This window comes from Plecotus auritus (assembly GCF_963455305.1).
Source record: "Plecotus auritus genome assembly, chromosome: 9".
In the NCBI taxonomy this organism is placed as follows: Eukaryota; Metazoa; Chordata; class Mammalia; order Chiroptera; family Vespertilionidae; genus Plecotus; species Plecotus auritus.
In genome coordinates, this window is record NC_137783.1 from 22,619,766 (window position 1) to 22,635,033 (window position 15,268).

The 15,268-nt window shown below is 55.4% G+C and overlaps 1 protein-coding gene across 2 annotated transcripts in view; it reads left to right on the top strand.

Annotated features, from left to right (window-relative positions):
- The window catches only part of SLIT1 (slit guidance ligand 1), a 157,209-nt gene that overhangs the window by 96,482 nt on the left and 45,459 nt on the right, over positions 1–15,268 (top strand). For both annotated transcript variants that reach the window (XM_080688395.1, XM_080688394.1), the window contains exons 5-10: positions 5,438–5,509; positions 6,443–6,514; positions 10,707–10,778; positions 11,305–11,468; positions 14,270–14,417; positions 14,886–14,957. In XM_080688395.1, the coding sequence (XP_080544521.1) occupies positions 5,438–5,509; positions 6,443–6,514; positions 10,707–10,778; positions 11,305–11,468; positions 14,270–14,417; positions 14,886–14,957 (600 nt within the window). The remainder of the gene's footprint in view (positions 1–5,437; positions 5,510–6,442; positions 6,515–10,706; positions 10,779–11,304; positions 11,469–14,269; positions 14,418–14,885; positions 14,958–15,268) is intronic.

The window sequence follows — 15,268 nt, forward strand, 5'->3', positions numbered from 1 at the left end:
AAAATGTGATGGGAAAAGATGTTCATCGCACCTTTTAGGTTTTCATGCCAACTGGGTGAAAATGGAGATGAGAAACTTTATTTAAATGGTTTGTGAAACAAAACAATTGTTGACCAAATAGGACATCTGGGGCAAAAAAAAAAAAAAAAAAAAAATGGGCGTGCTGGTGGTGGATAGCTTTGTTTTGGGTTGCGATATAGCTGAGAGAACATCCAAGTCCAGGGAAGGCTTCTGGCGCCCCCTAGAGGGAAAACTGGGAGCAACCTTAGGAAAGCATTGGGTAGGCTGTTTAAGGCAGAGCAAAAGCCAGCATTTCTTAAATTTTGCCAAATGGAGGAAAAAGGACAGAAGCTTAAATACATGAACTCAATCTGCTCCAAAGCATGGTATGGTATGTATTTTTATTCCCATTTTACAAATAGAGAAACTATAGCTCTCAGACGCATAACTTCCTGCAGCTCATGGCTGGTAAAGGGTAGAAACAGGAATTGAACCTAGGGCTTTCTCACTGCAGAGTCAGCCTCTTCCCACCCCCACCCCCTCCTGCTACCAGCACGCTGCATTTTTCTCAGCTTTCCAAGGCTCCCCTGTTTTCCTCAGTTTCCTTTACTCATTTAAACAATGTGAGCTGCTCACGGCTGTGGCCTCGCCTGGGGCTGGGCCTGAGGTCCCCAGGTCAGCTCAGCTCTGCTCCCACCCCTGGACCCTCACCTCTTGCGCTGGCTCTTGGTGTATTGCTGTGTACACAGGGGCAGCGTCTTTCTTCTGTAAGCTTTAGTGCCCCCGAGCGATGTCTAAAAAACCATCAGACACCCATCTCTGCTCTAACCTGTCATTTTCTCTGGCCTACAAGGCTTTTGCCTGCTAACACCTATCCCCATCGTCTCCCGGCAAACCCAGCTGCTCCTAGAGCAGGGGTCCTCAAACTACGGCCCGCGGGCCACATGCGGCCCGCCGAGGACATTTATCTGGCCCGCTGGGTGCCGTTGCCTGTCCTGCTTAGCAGCCGACTCGTCCCGGGCTCGCAGTGCGCATAGGAATTTGTTCATAGTTTTTTTTTTAAACTATAGTCCGGCCCTCCAACGGTCTAGGACAGTGAACTGGCCCCCTGTTTAAAAAGTTTGAGGACCCCTGTGAGCATGCCAGAGTCCACCACCATGTCTCCTGACTTTGCACAGACTGCTCCTGCCCCTCCCTTCCCACTTAGCTCCTGGTGTGAGTTTTTATAGAATTGCTTTTGCTGAACTGTACTTTGATGTGATGCTATTATAAGAAGCAGACACTTGAAATCCATTTATTATAAGGATCTAGTTTTATTGATTAGGCCACATTGTCACTTTTAATAAAGACCCCTGGGGAAATTCTTGTCTCATCTTAAGTGCCCCAAATAGCTATCCTTTGAAACTGGTCCTTTCAAATTTATACATACATTGAGGGTGCTATCAACTGACCAGTTTCCCCTCTACGCACGGGCTCTCAGAAAGCCTAGCGCCCATGCCCCGCCTGGACCTGGCAGGTGCGTGGGTCACCTGATGCTGCATTCTTGGCATCTACCATTGATTTTCCTTCTTCTCTTTGTCCCACTTTTCACTCCTGCTCTCTTGCTGTTTTATAAATCCCTATAAGCCACCTCAAAGCCTTTCTGGAACACGGTTGGCCTAAATCAATAAACTAATCAATACAAGTAGAAAACCTTCCTTGCAGGGTTGTGGTGAGGATTAGATGGAATAATGGATGTGAGTGCAGCCCAGAGTTCCCTCCCAGGCTTGGTCGAAGGGCTAGCTGCCAGCTGGGGCCAAGTCGAGGGTCCCGCTGGAGGTTTCCGCCCCCGTGCAGCCTCCATTTTCCTTGGTCTGTAGATGTCTCTTGGCCACTGCCCTTCCTGCTTTTGTCTTGCCCTCACCACATGTCTCTGTTCCCTGTGGGGAGGAGCAGGAGGGTAGCTGTGTCTATTCTCTCTCATCCCACTCCTCTCAGAAGTCATACAGTCAGCAACAGGCCCCCTTCCCTCACCCTAAGAGCCTCACTTGCCATGCCTTGGAGTAGTTGGCATGTGGTGGGCATGCACTGGTGAGGAGACTAAGAGATGATCCGGTCCAGCCTCTGCATTTGACAAATGAAGAAACTGAGGTCCAAAGAGGGAAGTGATGGAGCCACGTCCCTAACATATTTCAGCTCCTTCAGCCAAGTCTAAGCATTGTCCTGCTCTCCTCAAAAGCTCACAGGGGATCGTCACGCCCCAGCTCAGGACCACGCTCTCCAGCACAGCCTCTAAGCCCCTCTCCTGAGTCCTTTCCACAAAGCACCCCTGTTTTGGTCATTGGTTGTTGTGTAGCCAAGTACCTCAAAATAGAGTGTCCCAAAAGAACAATAAACATGGGTTGTCTCTCAGTTTCTATAGGTGGCTGGGTGGTTATTGCTTGGGGTCTTTCATGAGATTGCAGTCATGATGTGGGTTGGGGCTGTGTCTTAGTCTGTTTGGGCTGCTGTGATAAGAGTTCCATAAATTGGGCAGCTTATCACAGTTCTAGAAGACGGGAAGTCCAGGATCCAGGTGCCAACAGATATGGTGTTTGGTGAGGGTTTGCTTCCTGGCTGGGTCCTCACGTGGTGGGAGGGGCCGAGGAGCTCTCTCAGAATGCTTTTATGAGAACACTAACCCCCTTCACAGAGGGCTCGTCCTTCATGACCTAAGCACTCCCTAAAGCCCCCACTTCCTAATGCCATCACATTGGGCATTAGGATTTCAACACCTGGATTTGGGGGCGGAGACACAAGCATGGAGACTCAATGCAGCAGGCAGCATCATCTGAGAACCTACTCCCATGAGCACTCGCCCACATGGCTGGCAAGCCGGTGCTGGCTGCTGGCTGGAGGCCTCAGTGCCTCTGCATGTGGGCCTCTGCTTGTGTCCTGATGGCATTGTGGCTGGCTTCTCCCAGAGAGAGAGATCTGAGAGAGAGTAAAGAGGGAGCTACATAAAAGGATCTTTTATGATCTAATCTCAGAAATTGCCTGTCACTTCTGTCATGTTCTATTTAGGAGTGAGGTCCTAAATCCCACCCACAATTAAGGGGAGAATTAAGCTCCATCTTTTGAAGAATTTGTGGACATCTTTTAAAACCACCACGAAGCTCCCATTGACACATCCCAGCCATGTCAAACTGTGTGCTACTGCCCCAGCCCACCTGCCTTGCTCCTTCCTGCCTCTGGGCTTCTGCACACGCTGTTCCCACTGTTAGAATGTGCTTCCCTCATTTTCCTTTCCTGTCTGGTAAACTCTAACTTACTTTTCAGGACCTGCTTCAGAGTTTCTCTCCTCTCCCTCAGGTAGAGCTGGTCACTTGCTTCTCTGAGCTCGCTCATCTCTTTGGAAATACTGCCCTTCCCATGATTATTGTAAGCGGGAGTGTAAGTCTTTGTAGTATCCCCAGCAGGTGGTTAGCTCTCCCCACACATGCTGAATGAGGGAATGGAGATTTCGTTCTCTGCTTTTCCGTGTGTCCTCCAAGGGCTGTTCGTGTCTCGGGGTATTCTGTGCATTGCGTGACCTCTGCTTGCGTGAGCCCAGCTGTCACTGAGCATGTTGGTGCTCCATCAAGGCCGGTTTGGTTCCATGTGGGGCTCCCGTGTCTGCCTTGGCCCTGGTTACTGTGACCATGAGCCCTGAGTGCGGGCCATCTCATTGACCTCTGTGGCTTGCTCCCAGGGAAGTAATTTACCTGTTGGGTTACTCTGCCCAGCATCCCATGGAAGAAGAGGGAGAGAGCAAGCCCACAGACCAAGGGAACAATAGAGCCAGCATGGGCTGTGCGGCCATGATAGTAATTACTTGCCTAACATGAGGAAACTGTGCTGGCCTATAGACGCGCAGCCAGGAGGTGGGGAGCTGGGACTCGAGCTGGCCTTCCGGGGCTCAGGGCCATGGGCACTCTGCTGTGGAGTTTCTGTTTTGCTGTCTCAGCAGAAAGACCCACACAGAAGGATGGAAGCCCCACTAGTTCAGGGGACAGTGGCAGGGGGTGGAGGTAGGTTCGTGGGGGGTGGGGGTGTCATGTTCCCAGGGCTCGCAGTAGAGCCTAAGGCTCATGTGGTGAATGGCTGATGGGAAGGAGATGGTCGAGGCCTGAGGGCCTGGCCCAGGAGAAGGGTCAGGGGGTCTGGGGGCTGCCTAACATTGAGTCCCACGTCAGGACAGTCATCCCTGGCTGTGGTGTCTGATGCAGGGCTCTCTGCAGACTGCCTGGGTCCCCGTCCTGGTCAACCTTGGATAAAATATTTAGGTTACCTCCTCTGCAAAGTGGGAGATGGTTCCCACTCCAGGCCTGCTGTGCAAGGGGAAGCTCGGGGACCTGACTTCCTGGGTTCACCTTCTGAAGCCACCACCTGCCAGCTGTGTTCTCTTAAAGAAGCTGCTTAACGTCTCTGAGCCCCCCCTTCCCTCTTTGTGGAATGGGGATGGGCATAGCCTTTTCCCACGGTCAGTGTGAGGGGCAGGTGCACTCACACATGGGAGATGCTGGGCAGTCTGGCTCGGGGGGACATGCTCAGAACACGATGGCAGTTCGTCCCACTGCTGTGGGAAGGGAAGGGACATTTATAAAGGTCTGTAGTGAAGAGGTCGAGAGAGGGATGGAGAAACAGGTGGACGGTGCCAGAGGCCCAGTCTTGCCAGAGGAGCTGGAGGAAAGGTCCAGAGCTGGCCTAGGCTCGCACAGGCCAGAGATTTGCAATGCCTCCTCCCTCACGTCAGGACATTAATAGGGGGGCGGGTGATGAAATCCTCAGCGATCCTGCCCTCTGAGCCACAGGGCAGGGACGTGGCCCTGCAGCCCCGAGGCCAGCGTGCTCCAGTCCCCGTGTGCTCCCACGTCTGTGTGGTGGCTCTGCTGCCTGCTGTCCTGAGAGCGAGGGATCTGGAGTCAGACCTAGCCTGTAGTTCAAGACCTGGGGGCCACCTACTGGCGGGTTACCTGTGGCCAAAGGTGCTTTCTTACAGAATGTGAGCCTTCGGAGCACTCACCACAGATCCCAGGGTGGCTGTGGGCCCCTCGAGAAGCCCGTCTCTCCTTTGCCATCGCCTTTGCATCCCTGGAGGGTGCCACAGAGGCTGAGCTGACCTCTGTGAGTGTGGGGGGGAGGCAGGTGGGGGTCTGGCAGAGCTGGTCACCCATGCCCCAAGCTTCTCCCTCCAGTTGCAACCCCTTTGCCCAGAGAATGGGAGGTGGCTGGGCACCAAGCTCCAGCTCATTCATTCATTCATTCATTCATTCAAATGCTTACCAGGGAGGAGCTTTTGTGTGTCAGGGACTGTCCCAGGGGCCGGGATGCCACTGTGACTGGCCCCACTGTCTGGTCCCCTCCGCTCCTTGACTCATCAGGGTCCTCTGGAGAAGCCTCTTCTGACCAGTTTCTTCCTCTGGCTCAACCCTCACAGGGACCTGAGTGAGAACGCCATCCAGGCTGTCCCCAGGAAGGCTTTCCGTGGAGCTACAGACCTCAAAAACTTGTGAGTACAGGCCTGGGTGGAGAGGGATGGGGCCACAGAGCCACCCCTGCAGTATTCTTGTGGGTCTCCCCGAGCCCTGGAGTCCAGGCAGCCAAGGAGCTGGTCTCTGGTCTGAGGTGGCAGTGCCAGCATGGTTTTCTGGAACAATCTGGAGTGGGAGGAGACGGGCAGCCTTGGAGGGCCGTGGGCTGCTAGGGTGATGTTCTTGGTCCATTTGAACGGTCAGTCTCCGTGCCCTTGCCCTTGGGGAGATTGGGAGAGCTGGGCTTGAATCTCCTCTTTCAGGCACTTACTGTATAAGCTGCTGCAAGTCCGTTAGCTCCCGGAGCCTCTCTATATTGTGTTGTGAAATGAGGATATCAAGCTTACTTCACAGGCTTGTTCTGAGGTTTAAACGAGACATGGCAAATGCCTGGCGTGCTTGTCTCTCCCGACCCCCGGGGCCCCCACCCGTGCCTGTAGCAGACATGGGTGATTGATCACCGTGTTCTTTCCCAAGGAGCCCGGGTCCCGGCTTCAGTGTGTTCTGAGAGCAGCACTCCAGGCAGCCACAGCGAGTCAGCCCCCTGGGCACGGGGGCTGGACTCTGCCGCGGGCTCTGGCTGCCACGGCTTCTGTGACAGACTCACTTCTCAGCTGCCAGCACCTTCTAGGTGGTCTCCACAACGGGGTGGGTGCCTGCGCCCCAGGAGAGAGGCAAGGTTAGGTAGAGGAATCGAAGAGAACTCTTATTTACATTTATCGTTTTAACAAAAAAAAATAAGGAATCATTTAAGCTCTTACTGCCTACTATTTGGATGGACACATTTGTACTGAACAAAGGAGGGGGTCAGGCCCTTTTAAAAGAAAATGGAATGGAGTGCTCGGTAACGATGTGTGGACGCTGCTCTCAGCAGCGTGCCGTCTTCTTCACACCCTCCCTGTGCTTCACAGACAGCTGGACAAGAACCAGATCAGCTGCATCGAGGAAGGCGCTTTCCGGGCTCTGCGGGGGCTGGAGGTGCTGTAAGTAAGGGAAGCAGAGGGGCGGGTCCGGCCGAGGCAGGTGCGGGGTGGGGGCGTGGGGCCTCAGAGAGCACAGGAGGCAGGAGACTTGGGAGGCGTTGCAGGGCTCCAGGACGCATGCCCGTGGAGTCATCGTGGCCGCAGGAGCGTGACCCAGGTTTACCTGCTTACGAGGACACCCAGGGCCATGCGGCGTCTTCCAGGAGCTTCCGACACATGTCTGTCTAAACCCCGCCCTTCTTTAAGCCAGCCCCCGCCTGCGCCTGCCCCTCCCCTGGCTCCTTCTCCAGGCCTCCCAGCCTGGAGGCTGAGGTGCAGCTGCTCCTGATCACTGCCACCGCTCAGGGCTTTCCCTGACTGACCGTGGCTCTGTGTCGCTTTCCCTGACTGACCATGTCTCTGTGTCCCTTTCCCTGACTGACCTTGTCTCTGTGTCTCTTTCCCTGACTGACCGTGGCTCTGTGTCCCTTTCCCTGACTGACCATGGCTCTGTGTCCCTTTCCCTGACTGACCATGGCTCTGTGTCTCTTTCCCTGACTGACCGTGGCTCTGTGTCCCTTTCCCTGACTGACCGTGGCTCTGTGTCGCTTTCCCTGACTGACCATGTCTCTGTGTCCCTTTCCCTGACTGACCATGTCTCTGTGTCCCTTTCCCTGACTGACCTTGTCTCTGTGTCTCTTTCCCTGACTGACCGTGGCTCTGTGTCCCTTTCCCTGACTGACCTTGTCTCTGTGTCTCTTTCCCTGACTGACCGTGGCTCTGTGTCCCTTTCCCTGACTGACCATGTCTCTGTGTCCCTTTCCCTGACTGACCGTGGCTCTGTGTCTCTTTCCCTGACTAACCGTGGCTCTGTGTCTCTTTCCCTGACTAACCGTGGCTCTGTGTCTCTTTCCCTGACCGTGGCTCTGTGTCTCTTTCCCTGACTGACCGTGGCTCTGTGTCTCTTTCCCTGACTGACCGTGGCTCTGTGTCCCTTTCCCTGACTGACCGTGGCTCTGTGTCTCTTTCCCTGACTGACCGTGGCTCTGTGTCCCTTTCCCTGACTGACCGTGGCTCTGTGTCCCTTTCCCTGACTGACCGTGGCTCTGTGTCCCTTTCCCTGACTGACCATGTCTCTGTGTCCCTTTCCCTGACTGACCGTGGCTCTGTGTCCCTTTCCCTGACCGTGGCTCTGTATCTCTTTCCCTGACTAACCGTGGCTCTGTGTCTCTTTCCCTGACCGTGGCTCTGTGTCTCTTTCCCTGACTGACCGTGGCTCTGTGTCTCTTTCCCTGACCGTGGCTCTGTGTCTCTTTCCCTGACCGACCGTGGCTCTGTGTCTCTTTCCCTGACTGACCGTGGCTCTGTGTCTCTTTCCCTGACTGACGGTGGCTCTGTGTCTCTTTCCCTGACTGACCGTGGCTCTGTGTCCCTTTCCCTGACTGACCGTGGCTCTGTGTCCCTTTCCCTGACTGACCGTGGCTCTGTGTCCCTTTCCCTGACTGACCGTGGCTCTGTGTCCCTTTCCCTGACTGACCATGTCTCTGTGTCCCTTTCCCTGACTGACCGTGGCTCTGTGTCCCTTTCCCTGACCGTGGCTCTGTGTCTCTTTCCCTGACTAACCGTGGCTCTGTGTCTCTTTCCCTGACCGTGGCTCTGTGTCTCTTTCCCTGACTGACCGTGGCTCTGTGTCTCTTTCCCTGACTGACCGTGGCTCTGTGTCCCTTTCCCTGACTGACCGTGGCTCTGTGTTCCTTTCCCTGACTGACCGTGGCTCTGTGTCTCTTTCCCTGACTGACCGTGGCTCTGTGTCCCTTTCCCTGACTGACCGTGGCTCTGTGTCCCTTTCCCTGACCGTGGCTCTGTGTCTCTTTCCCTGACTGACCGTGGCTCTGTGTCCCTTTCCCTGACCGTGGCTCTGTGTCTCTTTCCCTGACCGTGGCTCTGTGTCTCTTTCCCTGACTGACCGTGGCTCTGTGTCTCTTTCCCTGACTGACCGTATCTCTGTGTCTCTTTCCCTGACTGACCGTGGCTCTGTGTCTCTTTCCCTGACTGACCATGGCTCTGTGTCCCTTTCCCTGACTGACCATGGCTCTGTGTCCCTTTCCCTGACTGACCGTATCTCTGTGTCTCTTTCCCTGACTGACCGTATCTCTGTGTCTCTTTCCCTGACTGACCGTGGCTCTGTGTCCCTTTCCCTGACTGACCGTGGCTCTGTGTCGCTTTCCCTGACTGACCATGTCTCTGTGTCCCTTTCCCTGACTGACCATGTCTCTGTGTCCCTTTCCCTGACTGACCTTGTCTCTGTGTCTCTTTCCCTGACTGACCGTGGCTCTGTGTCCCTTTCCCTGACTGACCTTGTCTCTGTGTCTCTTTCCCTGACTGACCGTGGCTCTGTGTCCCTTTCCCTGACTGACCATGTCTCTGTGTCCCTTTCCCTGACTGACCATGTCTCTGTGTCTCTTTCCCTGACTGACCGTGGCTCTGTGTCCCTTTCCCTGACTGACCGTGGCTCTGTGTCCCTTTCCCTGACTGACCATGTCTCTGTGTCTCTTTCCCTGACTAACCGTGGCTCTGTGTCTCTTTCCCTGACTAACCGTGGCTCTGTGTCTCTTTCCCTGACCGTGGCTCTGTGTCTCTTTCCCTGACTGACCGTGGCTCTGTGTCTCTTTCCCTGACTGACCGTGGCTCTGTGTCCCTTTCCCTGACTGACCGTGGCTCTGTGTCTCTTTCCCTGACTGACCGTGGCTCTGTGTCCCTTTCCCTGACTGACCGTGGCTCTGTGTCCCTTTCCCTGACTGACCGTGGCTCTGTGTCCCTTTCCCTGACTGACCATGTCTCTGTGTCCCTTTCCCTGACTGACCGTGGCTCTGTGTCCCTTTCCCTGACCGTGGCTCTGTATCTCTTTCCCTGACTAACCGTGGCTCTGTGTCTCTTTCCCTGACCGTGGCTCTGTGTCTCTTTCCCTGACTGACCGTGGCTCTGTGTCTCTTTCCCTGACCGTGGCTCTGTGTCTCTTTCCCTGACCGACCGTGGCTCTGTGTCTCTTTCCCTGACTGACCGTGGCTCTGTGTCTCTTTCCCTGACTGACGGTGGCTCTGTGTCTCTTTCCCTGACTGACCGTGGCTCTGTGTCCCTTTCCCTGACTGACCGTGGCTCTGTGTCCCTTTCCCTGACTGACCGTGGCTCTGTGTCCCTTTCCCTGACTGACCGTGGCTCTGTGTCCCTTTCCCTGACTGACCATGTCTCTGTGTCCCTTTCCCTGACTGACCGTGGCTCTGTGTCCCTTTCCCTGACCGTGGCTCTGTGTCTCTTTCCCTGACTAACCGTGGCTCTGTGTCTCTTTCCCTGACCGTGGCTCTGTGTCTCTTTCCCTGACTGACCGTGGCTCTGTGTCTCTTTCCCTGACCGTGGCTCTGTGTCTCTTTCCCTGACCGACCGTGGCTCTGTGTCTCTTTCCCTGACTGACCGTGGCTCTGTGTCTCTTTCCCTGACTGACCGTGGCTCTGTGTCCCTTTCCCTGACTGACCGTGGCTCTGTGTTCCTTTCCCTGACTGACCGTGGCTCTGTGTCTCTTTCCCTGACTGACCGTGGCTCTGTGTCCCTTTCCCTGACTGACCGTGGCTCTGTGTCCCTTTCCCTGACCGTGGCTCTGTGTCTCTTTCCCTGACTGACCGTGGCTCTGTGTCCCTTTCCCTGACCGTGGCTCTGTGTCTCTTTCCCTGACCGTGGCTCTGTGTCTCTTTCCCTGACTGACCGTGGCTCTGTGTCTCTTTCCCTGACTGACCGTATCTCTGTGTCTCTTTCCCTGACTGACCGTGGCTCTGTGTCTCTTTCCCTGACTGACCATGGCTCTGTGTCCCTTTCCCTGACTGACCATGGCTCTGTGTCCCTTTCCCTGACTGACCGTATCTCTGTGTCTCTTTCCCTGACTGACCGTATCTCTGTGTCTCTTTCCCTGACTGACCGTGGCTCTGTGTCTCTTTCTCTGACTGACCATGGCTCTGTGTCCCTTTCCCTGACTGACCATGGCTCTGTGTCTCGTGCTTTTTGGCATAGGCCCCGCCCCCCAGGTCCAGCCCAGAGCTGGCCCAGCTTGAGGGTGGACCGTGGAACAGTGAGGGTCTGCCTGTTTGTCACAGTGAAGTCCTGCTCTCCCTCCCACGTAAGCTCCTGCTGGACAGACGCTAACGGACTCTGGTTTCCCCCCCAGGACCCTGAACAACAACAACATCACCACCATCCCCGTGTCCAGCTTCAACCACATGCCCAAGCTGCGGACCTTGTGAGTCAGCCCGGGTGGCCGGGAGGACAGCCCCAAGCTGGCGGTGCTTGGCAGCGGGGAACGGGGCGCAGGCTCCCACAGGCAGGGGAGGGGGCTCCTTCTTGCACCCCCAGTGGCCAGCCAGGGTGGGCTAATTGGGGTTGGGGTCAGGGGAGGTAATCTAAAATGAAAGGAGGCTGAGTGTCATTTATATTTGATTTTTCCTTGGAAAACCAATGATTTCTTCTTGTGCTTGAAAATGAGTTATGTGACTTGGGTCTGTATGAGTTCAGGGAGGTGAATCCACATGAGCCAGGCAAAATCCAGTCCAGGGGTGCCCCGAGCATGCTGGGAGGGAAGGGGCAGCGGCTGGGAGTTGCCTGCTGCTGCCCACAGTCCCCAGGTTGGAGCTGCGGGCTGACTGCGCATGGACTGTGCTTGGGAGAGTGCAGTATGGGGCTCAGCCCCTCCTGGGTAGAGGGTTCCCACTCTTTGGCCGGGGTCTGGGGGCCCCAGGTGGGTTGTGAGCGTCCCTGTCCCCCTGCAGCCGCCTGCACTCCAACCACCTGTTCTGCGACTGCCACCTGGCCTGGCTCTCGCAATGGCTGAGGCAGCGGCCAACCATTGGGCTCTTCACCCAGTGCTCGGGCCCCGCCGGCCTGCGTGGCCTCAACGTGGCCGAGGTCCAGAAGAGCGAGTTCAGCTGCTCAGGTGGGTGCAGGCCCAACTGTCCATCTCCACTGCCCGTCACCCGCCTCCTGCTGCCTCCCCCTAACATTCCCCCATTACTTCCTGTCACCACCACACATTGACATCTGGCACATTCATCCCCTCCTGTCCTCCTCCATCACCTTCTAGACCACCCACCATCTCCTTCTTCACCCATTTCCTGTTCCCATCCACCACCTGTCTCTAGTCATCACCTCCTTTCTTTACCCATCACATTCTGTCTTTATCTGTCACCTCCTGTGTCCACCCATCTCCCCCTGCTGTCCATCCATTATCTCCTGTTCTCACCCATAGCCTTGTCTCCACCTATCACTCTTTCCTTTACTCCTTTGTCCCTCCTGCCACAGCCATCTTCTCTTCCTGGCCCCCCACTACCTCCTCCCACATGGTCCCTTTCTGTCCCCCCTCTTGTCCCTCACCCCTCCCCTCCCCTCCCACTCTTTGCCTCCTCCTATTGCCACCCTTCCATCCTGTGACAGCCTTGTCTGAAAAGTCCTTGAATTGGCCCATCTAGCCTCAGCTGTGAGAGCCCCTTGCCTGCCCACCCCACTTCCTTTCTAGCCCCTTCCGTCTCCGTATGCAGCCAGAAGGACCTGAAAGGACCCCACGTCTGGGCAGGTCACTGCTGCCTGGTACTCAGCAGCCCCCTGGGAGAGTCCAAACTGTCCTCAAGCTCGGCGAGGCCGGGGAAGGGTCATCTCAGCCTCCCCCTGCCGCCCTTTGGCCTTGTCACTCAGTGTGTCCCAGCTGGGCTCGCCTGGGCCCCTTCCTGGAGCAGGTGCCTCCCACCCCAGCCTTCTCACAGGCTGGACCTATTGGCACCCCTCCCGCCTTGTTGTTGCCTGACCCCAGGCACATGGGCTATGCGGTCATGGTTTCTGACCCTATCCCCAGCACGTTGCCTGTGCTTGGCACAGAGAGATGCTCAAGAAAGGCTTGCTGAGTGCATGAACGGTTCAGATTCACAACAGAGGTTGGGGGGCTGCCCATTTCTCCCAAACCAGTGACTGAGCCTGCCAGCCGTTCAGAGCTCTGAGAGAGAAGCATCTACTGGGCCCGCTGCCCCTCCTCCGTGTGAGGCTCCCCTCCCCCACAGCACAGGCAGCACCGAGGCTGCTTCTGAGCACTGCTGAGCTGAGGGCTGCTGTGTGTGTGTGTGAGTTTGTGCGTTTGTGAGCATGTGAGTGTGTGACTATGACTGTGAGTGTGAGTGTGTGTACAGGAGTATGAGTGTGTGAGCGTGTGCGTGTGTGTGCACACCTAGGTATGCACTCATGTGTGAGGAGCGTCAGGCTGATGCACCCCTCAGTAATTGCAGCTTCCCCAGGTTTTGGGAGGAGTGGATACTTCTCTGGGACAATTATTTTTAAATGAAACCTTTTTCTCTGCATTTGAATACCTTGGTTTCTATATTCAAGCATCCCCTCTCCCTCCCCAACCCCCACCCCGGTTCTGTTCACCCTGGCGACCCCTCTCCTGAGAATGTGCTGCCCCAATTTGCCAGAGGTCCTCATGTCTTTGTCTTTTCTGATCTTGGCGCCCACTCTTCAGGGGAGCCAAGCAAAGGTTAGAGGTTAAATCGCTGGTGGGAGTGTAAATTGGCTCAGCCACTTCGCACAACTGTTCAGCAGAATCTATGAAAGCCCAGCATATGTCTACCCGTGACCCTGCAACTCCTGCTAGGTGTGTGCATATGCTCTGCCAACACACATGTCCAAAAATAAAAAATATCCCTCTGTTCAGTCACTGTGGCAGTGATTCACACACACACACACACACACACACACACACACACACACGTGCGCGCATATCCAAAAATGTTCACAGCAGCTCAGAGATGGAGACAGCTCACATGTCCATCAACGAGAGAGTGGATTAACTAATTATGACTCATCTATGCAATAGAATACTAGTCATAGTTAAAAAACAAACAAACACCTACTGATACAGACACAATGTCAAAGATTTTATACTGAGCAAAAGAAGCCAGACACGAGAACCTGCTGTCTGATTTCGTTATGTGAAGTCCACCATCTGGCAGAACAAATCTTTGGTGCTGGGTCTCAGAACAATGGTTACCTTGGGGAAAGGGGAGACGAGCCTTCGGGTGATAGAAATGTTACATATTTGGGGGACAGTTCTGTGGGCATATTCATAAGTAGAAATCAGCATATTCATAAGTAGAAATCTATACACTTAAGACAATACCCTGTATATAACTTACACTTCAGTTACAGTAATTTATCAGACTCTGGGCTTCATCCTAGTTTCAGCACCTATCAGCTGTGTGAGTTTCCACAAATTAATTAATATCGAGGACTCTGTCTTCTCACCTGTAAAATGGGCACAATCATATCATGTTCCTACAAGGCTGAGCAGCAAGATTAAAGGAGATACCACATGTACCACCGCATGTGACACGGAGTAAGTGCTAGGCAAGCGGAGTCCTTGCCATCCTTTGATGATGGACGAGGAGACTTAGGCTCAAAAGCACTGAGTGACTTGGACGAGAACCTGCGGCTTCAGAATCGCGGCTGGGATTTCCTGGCATCTGAATCACACTTCCGCGCAGCAGAGTCAGGTCGAGATTCAAGCTCAGCAAACATCGAACAAGGTCCTCTCTGTGCCAGGCGCCCACAAGGTTACACGGGAGTTCTTGGTGATCTCTGGTTCATCCTCATCCAGAGAAACACCATGTGCCCCGTCCCTACTCATCAGTCTGTGTCTCAGGAGGGAGGTGCTGACACGGGACACCCTGAGGTCACAGCCCACTGTTTCCGCAGGCCAGGGGGAGGCAGGGCACGTGCCCTCTTGCACCCTCTCCTCCGGCTCCTGCCCGGCCATGTGCTCCTGCAGCAACGGCATTGTGGACTGCCGTGGCAAAGGCCTCACCGCCATCCCTGCCAACCTGCCCGAGACCATGACAGAGATGTGAGTACAGGACAGGCCGGCACGGGGCACGGGCTGTGGGGCTGGGCCAGGCTTGGTGGTCCAGGGAAGAGCTGGAGTGGATGCCACCCAAGGTCCTTCAAGGTCCTTGCTTCAAGGTCCTTCAGTGCAAATGGAGCAGTCAGTGCTTCGGCTGGCCGGCCTCTCTGCCCACGCTGGGCAATGCTGGAGGGTTGGGAGGGGGTGTTCCTCTGTGGTCAATCTGTTCAATCCAGCTGGGTGTCTGCTAGGAATGGTTTCTTAGTATTAGCATCATCTGTGGACCCCTTTCAGCCATGGCAGCCTGGGATAATGGAGCTCACATCTGCCTGTGCCCGCCCACCGACTCCAGACAGTGGTTGGGAGCATGACGGGGGGACGAAGGGCATGGTTAGGCAGGTGAGCCCAGCAGGCAGCAGCCCAGACTGGGGCGACCTGACTGGAGGCCTCCTCTGTGCTCTCTACCCGCAGCCGCCTGGAGCTCAACGGGATCAAGTCCATTCCCCCGGGAGCCTTCTCTCCTTACAGAAAGCTGCGGAGGATGTGAGTGCCTCCCACGGCTTCCTGAGAGTCAGCAGGGGCGGGAGGGAGACCCCAGACCTGGCAGGCCACAGCCCCGGGCAGGCCCTGCCTCTGCCTCTGGGCAAGCTGCTGCCTGGCGGTCCTGCCCCGAGGTGGCTCATCTGTAACATGGGATGGCAGTGCTGTGATCTCCTTGCAGGGTTGTCCTGAGGCCTCAGTGTTGAGCCCGAGTCTGGCATATGGCCAGACTATCATCCTTCCATTTCAGCTTGGGCACCAATAGGAGGCGCCATGGACATAAGAGGGGATGTTGGGGACAGCTGGGAGGTGGG